Source organism: Triticum aestivum, chromosome 3D, assembly GCF_018294505.1.
Source record: "Triticum aestivum cultivar Chinese Spring chromosome 3D, IWGSC CS RefSeq v2.1, whole genome shotgun sequence".
Lineage (NCBI taxonomy): Eukaryota > Viridiplantae > Streptophyta > Magnoliopsida > Poales > Poaceae > Triticum > Triticum aestivum.
Genome location: NC_057802.1, coordinates 439,466,616 through 439,479,320, shown reverse-complemented (window position 1 = coordinate 439,479,320; position 12,705 = coordinate 439,466,616). Strand labels below are relative to the sequence as shown.

The following is a 12,705-nucleotide window of genomic DNA, read 5'->3' as shown; positions in this document are numbered from 1 at the left end:
AGATGAACATTTGTTCATAACACAAAATGAAATTTGTGTAATACACGGAAAAAATGATGTAAGGATTAAAAAAAGGAAAAACGTAAAATAAAACAAAATAAACTGAAACAGAAAAAAGGAAAAAAAGAAAGAAACAGAAAAGAGAAGAAACAGCAGAGCTACCGTGGGCCGGCCCAAACTGGGGCTTCGGGACGCTGAGCTTCAGCGAAGCCACGTACTACGGTCCGGTGTTCCCTCAAATCAATCAGTGGTTCCTTTAGTCCCACCTCGCCTGGTGAAGCGACGGGGTCGGAGAGCTTCGGCTATATAAGAGGCCGCCCCCTCGAACTGCAGCCCGCCTCGCCTTCGCTACCTAGCACACAAACCCTAACCCTAGGCCCCCACCGCCATGGCCAGCGGCAACATTTACATCTCCATCATCGGAGATGTCGTGGCCAAGGTTACCAAGTGCTTCATCGCCGACGGCGCTGGCGATGCCGTCCTCAACGAGCTGCAGTCTCTCTGGGAGACGAAGTTGCTGCACTGTGGCGCAATCTCAGGGAACACCGACCGCAACAGGGCTCCCCCAGCGTCCGCTTCACCCGTGCGCGACCTCAACGTGCCCTACGAGGCCACGTCCGAGGAGTACGCCACCCCAACCGCCGACATGCTCTTCCCACCGACGCCGATCCAGACACCACTTCCAGCTGGGATTGATACGGGGCCGTGGGACTATGCCCCATCGCCGATCGGTGACATGAGAAACGGGATGGGGATGATGAACGGGGCTGATCCAGAAACTGGCCGCCCAAGCCCTTTCATGCAACCTCCATCGCCCTGGATGAATCAGAGACCACTGGGGGCTAATGTGAACCTTGCTTTTGCTTATGATGAGGAGATCCGGACGATGGTGCAACCCCAGCCACTGACGACTAAGGATTTTCTCGTGATGTCTTGTGGAAAACGGACGAGGGATGAATATCCTTCGGCTGCTTCATTTGTGCCACAACAGGATGGATGTGCAGACCAGGTTGCGGGTGGTGTTGATGATGAAGAACCTCCTCTTAATGAAGATGACGACGACGTAGATGACTTTGATGACACGCAGCACCTTGTCCTGGCACAGTTTGACAAGATAACAAGGACAAAGAATCGCTGGAGGTGCACTTTGAAGGATGGAATCATGCATTTGAACGGCAGAGATGTTCTATTCAGCAAGGCTTCAGGAGAGTTTGATTTTTGAATTCATTTCATGGTAATTAAAGATGATGTTTTAGGTGCCTGCTGTACCTACTGTCTTTTGTCTTTAACACAAGGAAGGGAAGGTGACAAAAGAGTACTGGAGTTGTGGCGAGTTTGGCACTATGATCATGTCTCGTGTTTTCCTGTTGATTGAGGCTTGCTTCACCCACTTGGTTTGTTGACCATAACTCATGTCACTGTAAAAAGGGAGTATAAACGAGACTCAAAGGTGGTTGAGAAACATTTACTAAAGACTGAAGAAAGATGACTTGAAAGGAAATAAACGGAGAAGGAAAAGAGTCAAGAACGATACCCAGGAATAGACTACCAGAATGAGATTAACAGTGTGCAACTATTGCCCAAAACTGAACTGACAACTATCACTGAAACAACTGATATGACTGAAGAAACTGAGGACTGAAGAGAGATAACTGAAATAATCCTGAAAACCCAAGAAGTACACTGAAAATTGTGGACATTTTCTTGAGAGATGGTCACTTCAAGGTGGTGGGACGATCTTATCTATAATAGTATAAATCCAGGAACGCAGGAACTGCAGATACACGCTCGAGTAGAATTCGACTTACAAAAAAGGCTCGAACCTAAATTCTGCTAAAAAACCGACTCGACCAGAACTGCGCAACCGAGTGCCGGCGCCTTGCCGCCACACCCCAGGCCGGCCGGTACCCAACCTGAAGATGATCCCGTCCTTCTGCCTCAGGAAAATCATCCTACAATGGACCGTAGGGACTGAGAAAGAAGAAGACATAAAAATAAGGTTAGGGGGATAAAAAGAAAACCTCCTCCCGTTCAAAGTCGTCTTCAAGTACCTTTTTGATTCTTTACCAAGTATGGATGGATCAACTATAGGTTCGAGTTTAGCCAAGATACGTACACGGCTAAGTGTATGAAAATCCAAGAGAAAATCATAAAATCTGAAAGCTAGGAAGGAGAAGACCGGGTGATTGAATATGACTTGCTAACAGATCCTACTCTTCCTTAAGCGAGTGCTCGTTAGTCGTCAGGTAGCTAGGCACGGGCTCAGGGCACCCACATCCGGCATGCTCCACGGCAAGTTGGCTGGTGTTCCAAATTCTGATCCTTCACAATTTCTGATTTTCCCGGTTGAGAACAGAGGATATAACTCTTTAATTTATCGATTGATTCATTGTTGACTGTTAGCATTCCTTTGCATTCGTCTACTGGTACAGCTAATGTGAATTTTATGCACTGTACTTCATGTATTATATTATTGTGAACATTCAGGACTTATCATCAAAACTACTCACACTTTGTAGTGAAAATGAATTGAGCTAAAGGTGCAATGAAACCAAACTATCAGTCTCTTCATGGAGATACAAGAACAATGAAACCAAATGGCTGAGTGAGTTCAGGAGTTGAGATTGCCCTTTGACAGCTCTGCCAGAAACCGTACCAAGAGCTCATCAAAAACTACACTCACACAACATTTGAATTGGTACAAGAGCAATGAAAGCAAATGGTTGAATAGATGATGCATTTCAAGCATCAGTTTTGGAACATTGCTGATCAAGTTCAGTACATCGTGACGCGCATACCATCTGCATCAATGAACTGAGATTATCATACGAAGATCCACCCTTTTCGACAGCTCTGCCACAGACCTCTTTCCACTCAAGGGCACGCCTCCTTATCGCCTTGGCATCGGCCTCATCGCAGGCCATGAGCCTCTTAACAGCCCTTGCAATGTCCTGACTCCCAATCAGGCCATCCTTATCAGCCCATTCCCGCAGGGCCAGTCCAACCTTCCAGTCTTCAACAATTAGACGGCCATGAATCGGTTGATCAAAGAACAGTGGTAGAGCAAGCATAGGCACACCAGCAAAGACAGCTTCAAGCGTCGAGTTCATCCCACAATGTGTCAGGAAGCCCCCAACAGAAGGATGGCACAGAACCTTCAGCTGATCGCACCATGCCATTATCATGCCCCTGTCGGTGTCACCGACAAGTTCTCGCACCCGGGAAGACTTTTCACGAAGAATCCATAAGAATCTGACACCGCTCGATGCAAGGCCCAATGCTATCTCATCAAGCTGGGAGGCTGACACAGAGAGGAAGCTCCCGAGGGAGACGTATAGCACCGAGTTCACAGGTTGAGAGTCCAGCCAGGTGAAGCAGTCTCCTGGACTGGTGGTAACTTCTCCATTGGACTTGGAATGCTGGTCTTCTAGTGTCATGTAGGGAATGCAGGGCCCAACTGGGAGAACTGGACATGGGAGTGCTGATCTTAGGGAGTTGATGACACCGGCCTCGAGCTCATGCATAGTGGTGAATAGGAGGCATTGCGCGTTCTTGATGCTAGAGACAGCTGCTAGGACATGGTTTACTGTTGTCATGTTGTGAATTAGGGGCTCCAGATCAGACAAGGTCACTGAACTTGAAGCAAAGCCTGAGATATAGTGCTCAAGTCTCTCATCAGATTTATCTGCATACAAGAAAGGATGGCTGAGCAATGCTGCAAGCTGCCATGTATATATGATTGAGATGAACAAACTTTTGCACTATAATAAAGACTATAAAAAATAAAGTCACCCGAAATGAGAACCATGTGGTACAGTTAAAACAATACTCATATGCGACACCAATTTCTCAAGCTTGATCTATGGCTCAGTTCTGGCTATTTGGACTGTCCATAAAAAAACTGCATGCAGATCCTTAATTCGGTGAGTTTTCTCCCAGTAATAGCATTGCCACAAACAAATAGACAGGTCCACTTTAAAGTTACATGTGATTGATTAGTCATTTTCATGTCTGGCAATGTTTGTTGGCCATCCTCCGCGTCACTCTGTCCTTTGCACATGCAGCTGCCGGCATCGTATCACTTGAAATACGTCGGGATGTGCACATAAATAATGGAGCAGTCAAACAATGGCACTTGAATCAGTGAAATGTTGTATATTTTTGGCAGAGTTATCAAGGACCCTAGTTCATGAACATGAACATGTAAATCAGATGGTAGTTGTACATTCAAATCCAACACATGTAAATCAGATGCAACAGCCAATTTTTTTTTTTTTTTGCGGGTAAATTTTTTTGTTGGTTCCTCAACCAGTAACGTTAATGTTTAAGTAATCGGGAGCGTTATCATCCTATCAGTAACGTTAATGGTCCAGTAATTGGGAGCGTTATCTCAGCCTATCAGAAATGCTTGGAAGAGGAACCTGACCTGTGGCGGCGCCGGCGGCCGGGGCGCGCTCGTCGACGAGGCGCGGCGGGAGGGAGTCAAAGTGGTAGTAGGCGGAGAAGAAGGAGGCGGACATGGGGAAGAGCGAGCAGACCGGAACGCCCCTCCGGTTGCCGACGCCCACGACCCAGGACACGTAGCTGTCGGCCACGAGCGCCGCTACGGGCGGGACCTCCTCCTCACGGAGGCGGTCGAGCAGGAGCTCGAAGGGCGCCTCCATCTCGGTGGCGACGGCGTCGAGGAAGCCCGCGTGGTCGGCGGCGCGGCCGTGCTCGGAGGGGATGACGTTGGGGATGGCGCGCAGGCGGACGCCGGGCGGCGGCGGGGCGGAAGAGGAGAAGGAGGAGCGGAGCAGGCCGAGCCACTCCTCGGTGACGACGAAGGTGACCGCGGCGCCGCGCGCGGCCAGGAGGCGGGACAGGTTCATCATGGCGTTGACGTGGCCCCGGCCGGGGAACGGCACCGCCAGAATGTGGCAGCGGCACGGCTCGGCGGCGGCGGCGGCCATCTCCGTGTCGTGACGAGTGTGTGTGGGGCTCTCGTCGCGCTGTCGCTGCGTATGGCCGCAGACGATGTCTGTTTGGAGTGAGCACTGAGCAGAGCGTGCGGTGCGGTGACTCTGGTGCTGGTGTCAGCCGCCAACGTGCGCGCGGAGGAATCTGCGGCGACGTGTAGCATCTTTTCTATTGGCCGGCCGACGAGAGTAATTTTTCTAGTGGGATGCCGCGCATGTATAGCTTTTTTTACTCGTCTCTGCAATGTGTGGCACAGCTAGCGAGAAGGCCTCGCAACAGAGTGAGACTAGCCACACAGGGAGTAAGTGGAGAGTAGGTGGGGAGTAACATACTATGTGCGGTGTCATGCAACATACTGGTATTATTTATTAAGTTATTGACTCATCTTGCTTAGCTATGTTATCATATGCATCTTTTTCTTCATTAATTGCTTGTCACATTATTTATTTTATTTAGATATGTGTGATGTTACCATCTATGTTACTCTCACTGTGAGTAGTCTAACTAACTGGTACTACCTCCTTTCTATCTAGTACAAAGTTGAGTCATTTATTTTGAGACGGATGGAGTATGTTTGAAGTAAATAGTGATCTAACCGGTTTTATATTTCTTTACGGAGGGAGTACTATTACATCTCATCCACTCATGCTTTTCAGTGTGATTACATAGTTTGTATCAATTATGTCTTTTGAACAAAATATCCGTTGATAAAACGTTTGGATATTAGTACTCATGATGATAATTACATTTTCAAAACAAGTTCAATTTTGGAGACGGTTGATTTTTTTTCTTTCAAATTCAAATTATGTTTTCGTTGCATGTTTTCATTGCTTATTCATTACGGATATTGTTAATAATTTATTCAGGTTTCGTTTTTATTTTTGGAGTCTTGAAATAAGTTTTCATATAATTTTATTAAGTTATCTTTCATGGTATACCTGAGTTCTAAGGATGTTATTTTCATATTTTCCTATACGATTTCATTTTTGTGGCACAACTACTTTACATGTTTTCATTATTTTTCCCCGCATTCTCTTTTGCATGTTTTCGTCATTGTTTCATTCTATAAATCATTAATGTTTCATCTCTGATTCGATATAAGTTTAATTATGTTTTTGTTTTGCATGTTTTCATTATTGGTTGACTCCGGTTTCATTAATGTACCATCCGGTATATTTCCTCCATCCACATATATAGGACCCTCCATACACTATGGGTCAGCACAATATTATATGATATGCATGTCACACAAAGCATATACTCGAATTCGTATGTGAAAGGAGTTTGTGATGATATAATATTTATATCATACATCTCATATATTAATAATTTATCATTTGTCAAAGGCTACCTCGAAAGACATATTAGGGCATCTCCAAGACGGACCCGCAAGCCACCCGATACATCTGGACCGTGCTGTCCGGACCGCGGAGGCGATCCAATGCGGGCCTGTATCGGTCCGTGGCGCGGCCCGAGCGTGTTTTCTCCCGCAAACCGGAGACAAAACGGGGGAGCTTTGCGGGAGTCCGGACACCAGATGCGTAGGACTCCGACATCCCTGGCCCACCCAAAACCCTTCCCGGACCCCGCGCCTCCATCCTCCCCATTTTCTCTTCTTTCTACTTTCTCTCTTGCCTTTGCCGCCGCTCCACCACCCCGGCCGCCACGCCACACCCCTGTCGGAACTCTACGTCCCCGGCACCTCCAGTGCTCGAGCAGGGCTCTACCCCGCTTCTCCTCCGTCGTCGTTCAACCCCCTGCCCTCCGACCGCCCCGCGAGGTACCATCCGCTACTGCTATACACACCATGCCCGGCAACAGTTCGATGAATCGCCGGAGCTAAAAGCATTCCCCCTTCTTCTTTCTAGCAATGGATTCCGATTTGGAGTACATATACGAGCACTATGTTGAGTTGTCCAACGGATCATCGGACGATGAGGAGTACTCCGATGAGACGGTGATGATGTAGGCGGTCCTTGAAGATGTAGAGCGTGTGGAGGAACATGTTCTCAATTTCAAGGGCTTGATCAAGGGTCATCGAATGCTCAACTGCAACAGGGTGCGCGGCTATTTGACACTGATGGCCGACTACTTTGCCCCAGATGCACTCTTTGCTGACCATTTTCGCCGGTGTTTTTGAATGTGCAAGACTGTTTTCGATCGTTTGTACCATGGCGTCCGGTCCTATGATGACTACTTCATCCTGAAGAAGGACGCCATGGGAATGATTGGCTTCTCTAGTTACCAAAAGTACACGGCCGCACTCCAGATGCTCGCATATGGCATGGCTGCTAATTCGTGGGATGAGTACCTATGCATGTCTGAGAGCACATGCGGAGATGCCATGGTCAGTTTGCAAACTGCCGTGGTCGAGGTGTTCAGACCTCAGTACCTAAGAGAACCAACTGTGGCAGACACCGAGAGGCTCTTGGCAATCTCAGAAGCAAGTGGGTGGCCAGGTTTGCTTGGATCTCTTGACATGCATTGGAAATGGAAGAACTGCCCAAAGGCTTTACAAGGGCAATATCGGGGCATGTTAAGAAGCCCACCATCATTCTTGAAGCAGTTGCATCACATGATGTTTGGATGTGGCACGCTTTCTTTGTCATGCCAGGGTCTCACAATGACATCAATGTGCTACAGCGATCACCGTTGTTTGCGAGGTTGACTGAAGGAAAAGCTCCTCCTTGACAGTTGCTACCTCTTGAGCACTGCGTTGGTTTTCTCTTGAAGAGGAAAGGGTGATGCAGTAAAGTAGCGTAAGTATTTCCCTCAGTTTTTGAGAACCAAGGTATCAATCCAGTAGGAGACCACGCGCGAGTCCCACGTACCTACACAAACAAATAAGAACCTCACAACCAATGCGATAAAGGGGTTGTCAATCCCTTCACGGTCACTTACGAAGTGAGATCTGATAGAGATGATAAGATAATATTTTTGGTATTTTTATGATATAAAGAGTAAAAGTAAAGAAAGAAAGTAAACGACAATGGAAATAACGGGAGATTAATATAATGGAAAATAGACCCGGGGGCCATAGGTTTCACTAGTGGCTTCTCTCAAGAGCATAAGTATTACGCTGGGTAACCGAATTACTGTCGAGCAATTGATAGAATTGAGCATAGTTATGAGAATATCTAGGTATGATCATGTATATAGGCATCACGCCCGTGACAAGTAGACCGAAACGATTCTGCATCTACTACTATTACTCCACACATCGACCGCTCTCCAGCATGCATCTAGAGTATTAAGTTCATAAGAACAGAGTAACGCTTTAAGCAAGATGACATGATGTAGAGGGATAAACTCATGCAATATGATATAAACCCCATCTTTTTATCCTCGATGGCAACAATACAATACGTGCCTTGCTGCCCCTGCCGTCACTGGGAAAGGACACCGCAAGATTGAACCCAAAGCTAAGCACTTCTCCCATTGCAAGAAAGATCAATCTAGTAGGCCAAACCAAACTGATAATTTGAAGAGACTTGCAAAGATAACCAATCATACATAAAAGAATTCAGAGGAGATTTAAATATTGTTCATAGATAATCTTGATCATAAACCCACAATTCATTGGATCTCGACAAACACACCGCAAAAAGAAGAGTTACATCAAATAGATCTCCAAGAGAATCGAGGAGAACTTTGTATTGAGATCCAAAGAGAGAGAAGAAGCCATCTAGCTAATAACTATGGACCCGAAGGTCTGAGGTAAACTACTCACACATCATCGGAGAGGCTATGGTGTTGATGTAGAAGCCCTCCGTGATCAATGCCCCCTCCGGCAGGACGCCGGAAAAGGCCCCAAGATGGGATCTCACGGGTACAGAAGGTTGCGGTGGTGGAATTAGGGGGGGGGGGGTAGGCGCGCCCCCTACCTCGTGGCTTCCTGGTCTGTTGCTTGACATCCACTCCAAGTCCTCTGGATCACGTTTGTTCCGAAAATCACGTTCCCGAAGGTTTGATTCCGTTTGGACTCCGTTTGATATTCTTTTCTGTGAAACACTGAAATAGGCAAAAAACAACAATTTGGGCTGGGCCTCCGGTTAATAGGTTAGTCCCAAAAAATAATATAAAAGTGTATAATAAAACCCATTAATCATCCAAAACAGAATATAATATAGCATGGAACAATAAAAAATTATAGATACGTTGGAGACGTATCAACAGTATACTGTCAATGAATATGAGTATAACATGGGCTACTATCTGGTTAATGGTATCTATCCTCTGTGGGCTACCTTTGTCAGCACCATCTTTAACCCAGTTTGCCAGAAAAAGGCCCACTTTGCCCAAAGACAAGAAGCAGCTAGAAAGGATGTCGAGGGGGCATTTGGAGTTATGCAGGCCCGTTTTGCAGTTGTTCGTGAACCTGCTAAACAATGGGATCCGGAGACCTTGTGAGAGGTGATGACATGTTGTGTGATCGTGCCCAACGTAATTGTCGAGGATGAGGGTGACGATGCTGCCGTAGTTCTAGAATTTAAGAACATGGGTGATCCTATCCAATTTCAGACCAGAATCCAGCCACATTTGAAGAGTTTATTCAAATGCATCAGCAAATTCGGCATCGACCAACTCACGAGCAACCAATGTTGGGGATATCGCTTATCGAGAGCTTATCCGTCGACCCAAGATAAGGGGTAAATCGGCCAGTTTATCGGCATAACGGTAGATTTATCGTCATATCAGCTCATTTGTCGGCCGATTTATCTTATCGGCCAGACACCGGTAAGCGATAAATCGGCCGATTTATCGAAATATCGGAAGTTTCTATGGAGAACAATATACCGCATAGATTAACTCATTATAATGAAATGGTGAGTTTCGACGAGGAGTTCTGGGATGGTAAAAGGGATATAGATCAAATAGTCTGTCTGGAGTGGCCCGCGAGGCCCGGGGGGCTCGCAAGGGTCCGGGGCCTCCTGAGCCATCGCCGCTTTACATAGGGCCTCGTGAGACGCGTGCGCGGCCTGCGCGAGGCGCTGGTACGTAGCGCCCATGTTCACGAGGCTAAAAGTCCTGCAGACGTAGCTGCATGGGTAGCCTCCGCACCGGCCGAGACGCGATGGCTAGAAGAGAGCCCTGAGATGCGGCCCTGTTGAGAACCGGGATGTTGACGCAGACGCGTAGCCCTTCGCCCATGTCGAGGGCGGCGGCTGCACTGGGTGGTGCAGGGCGAGGCTCGCCACACATGGCTTGCGTCTCCTGAAGCTCCTCGATCGCCTTGGTGATGAACTCTCGCGTCCCTGGCGCCTCGCGTCTCGCTCCTTGCTTGTGGGGGCGCGCATCGAAGCACGCCTCCAGGTGGTGCCCGAGCACCTCTTTTGTCGCACTGGTCAGGTCAGAGGCTCTCCAGATGGAAGGCCCTGAGCCCGTCCTGAGGGAAGCGCCGGGCTCGCCTTCCTATGCGAGAGGAAGGGGCACCCCGATCACAGGCGCGTGGCGTGAGGTGTCACCAACGGGCTTTGTGGTCTCCAGGCTCCTCTTGGGAAGGAGCTGCTTCTTCTTCGCGGGGGTGGCACCCTGAGGCAGGACGCCGCCCTCGTCGTCAGAGTTCTCGTCTGCAGCGCCGCGGTAGGCATGCTCAAGAGAACAGACTGTGTCTTTCTCATCGCAGGCGAACGTGATGACGCCGCTGCACCCAGGCATCTTGAGGACGTTGTAGCCATGGTGAGTTGCTGCCATGAATTTGGCAAGGGCAGGGTACCCGAGGATGACGTTGTACGGGAGGCCGATGTGGGCGACGTCAAAGTTGATAAGCTCGGTGTGGTAGTTGTCGCGTTTGTCGAAGGTGATGGTGAGGCGCACCTGCCCCAGGGGTGTGGTGGAGCCATCAGTCACCCCTGAGAAAGGCTTGGTGGGCAGCAGTTGGTCATGAGGCACTTGGAGCGTGTCGAATGTTTCCACAGAGAGGACGTTGAGGCCAGCGCCACCATCGATGAGAGTCTTGGTGACCGCGACGTTGCTGATGGTGGGCGTGCAGAGCATGTGGAGCATGCCAGCGGTGGCCGCGCACCTTAGGTGGTACTTGGAGTCGAAGGTGATGGCATAATGTGACCACCTGAGGGGGCACGTGGCCTCGAGCTTCGGGAGGGCCGCGTTCACCTCGCGAGAGAACTGCTTGAAGATGCGGTTCGAGGCAGGTGCATGTGCGCCACCGAGGATGCAGGCAATCGCGCGAGGTTCTTGGAAGCCCCCAACCCCATCGTCCTGATGGTTGTCATCATTCCTTCTTGGCGGCGGCGACAACGGAGGGAGGCCGGCATTGCCCTGAGGATGGGCCTCGCGAGGCTGGTCACGCTAAGGGCCCTCACGAGGCTCATCACGCCAGTCCTGGCGGGGGTTGCGTCTGTCCCAGCGGCCTCCACCACGGTCGTATCTTCGGTCACTGCACCCGGGGGCGGCGACCCAGGCGCTCGTCGCAGATCGCCCTGAGCTCCTGGCAGTCGTTGGTGTTGTGGTTGTGGACGTTGTGGAACACGCAGTACGGGCGGTTGTCCTTGGCTGGTTCGTCACGGTCACAGCCATGCTTCATCTCGGGCTCTGCTGCCAGCACGGCGGGACCCTTGCGCTTCGCCTCCTTAGCCTTGGCCATCTTATCTTCAGGGTCGTCCTCCGGATGCTCGAGGAGGGAGAGGTGGCCCTCTTCGGCCTTTGCGCACTTGTGCGCCAGGTTGAACATCTCCAAGGCATGATGTCGTGACGCCATCAGTAAACACCGAGCTGATGGCCTCGTCCGATGCCTTCGGGATCTTGAGGCGAACATTCGTGAAGCGATGTATGTACTTGTGGAGAGTCACGCTTGGCTGTTGCTTCACGCGCCGCAGGTCATTCACTGCAAGGGCACGGTCGCGGGAGCCCTGGAAGTTGGCGATGAAGCGCCCGCGAAGCTCATCCCAGGAGGAGATCGACCCCTCCGGGAGGTGCAGGAGCCAGGAGCGTGCGCCATCCTTGAGAGCCATGGGGAACCAGTTCGCCATGACCTTGTCGTCACCGTTCGCGGCCTTGATGCTCAGCGAGTAGAGATGGAGAAACTTCGCAGGGTCAGGGGTGCCGTCATAGTGCGGGGGCAGATCTGGCTTGAACTTGTCAGGCCAAACAACGCGGCGCAGCTCTGGGATGAAGGTGCGGCAGCCCGCCGCACTCACTGGCGTGCCACACGTGAGGGGAGCTTGGTCTTGACGCCATGCGCCGCAACCTCCAGTGGCGCGCGGTCCTGATGCTGGCGTGGAGTGCACGCACGCGCGTCACCTTGTGGCCACTGCACCACCTGGCAGCTGGCTTCATCCCGCGCTGGCAGGGGCGCGCCGCGCGGGGAGTCGGGCAGAGGCGCATCGCGCCTGGGCTCGGCGTCGGCACCACGCAGAGGAGGAGGTGGCGCATGAGCCACGTCGCCCGCACGAGAGGGCGGGGGGCGGAGCGAGTGGAGGGTGTCAGGGCCTCGCCAGCGGCATTGACGAGCTCGGTGATGCGACCCGGCCAGGTGTCGTAGCCCTCGTTGACGGGGCGGTAGCGCAACAGCTCGCATGCCATGAGCAGCGCAACCTGCGCGTTTGCCGGCCCGCGGTGAGCGTGGGAAGACGACGCCGTGACGGGGTGAGGGAAGGAATGGCGGTGTGGCGATCCCGCCGCACAGAGGGCAGCAGCGAACAGTCCTGCTGCTCGTCAGCAGCGGGGTCAGTGACAGCGTTAGCTACGGGGGAAGCAGAGCAGCGCGGAACACCGCGGCCCATGGGC

The 12,705-nt window shown here is 50.7% G+C and overlaps 2 protein-coding genes across 2 annotated transcripts; one reads left to right on the top strand and one right to left on the bottom strand.

Annotated features, from left to right (window-relative positions):
* Positions 1-351: 351 nt before the first annotated feature.
* Positions 352-1,268, top strand: LOC123079478 (transcription initiation factor IIA subunit 1). The gene has a single exon (XM_044502253.1). It carries the CDS (start codon positions 389-391, stop codon positions 1,220-1,222), a length of 834 nt encoding a protein of 277 aa, XP_044358188.1. The 5' UTR covers positions 352-388; the 3' UTR covers positions 1,223-1,268.
* A 1,251-nt stretch (positions 1,269-2,519) lies between these two features.
* Positions 2,520-5,133, bottom strand: LOC123079476 (UDP-glycosyltransferase 87A2). Its single transcript, XM_044502252.1, has 2 exons — positions 4,427-5,133; positions 2,520-3,685 (listed from the first exon to the last, which is right to left on the bottom strand). Exons 1-2 carry the CDS (start codon positions 4,950-4,952, stop codon positions 2,742-2,744), a joined length of 1,470 nt encoding a protein of 489 aa, XP_044358187.1. The 5' UTR covers positions 4,953-5,133; the 3' UTR covers positions 2,520-2,741.
* Positions 5,134-12,705: the final 7,572 nt, after the last annotated feature.

Excerpts from the sequence above, each read along its gene's own strand:
- LOC123079478 (XM_044502253.1), top strand. The coding sequence starts at position 389 with ATGGCCAGCGGCAACATTTACATCTCCATCATCGGAGATGTCGTGGCC.
- LOC123079476 (XM_044502252.1), bottom strand. The coding sequence starts at position 4,952 with ATGGCCGCCGCCGCCGCCGAGCCGTGCCGCTGCCACATTCTGGCGGTG. Across the intron at positions 3,686-4,426 it reads GGCCGCCGGCGCCGCCACAG|ATAAATCTGATGAGAGACTT; the intron begins GTCAGGTTCCTC and ends TCTTGTATGCAG.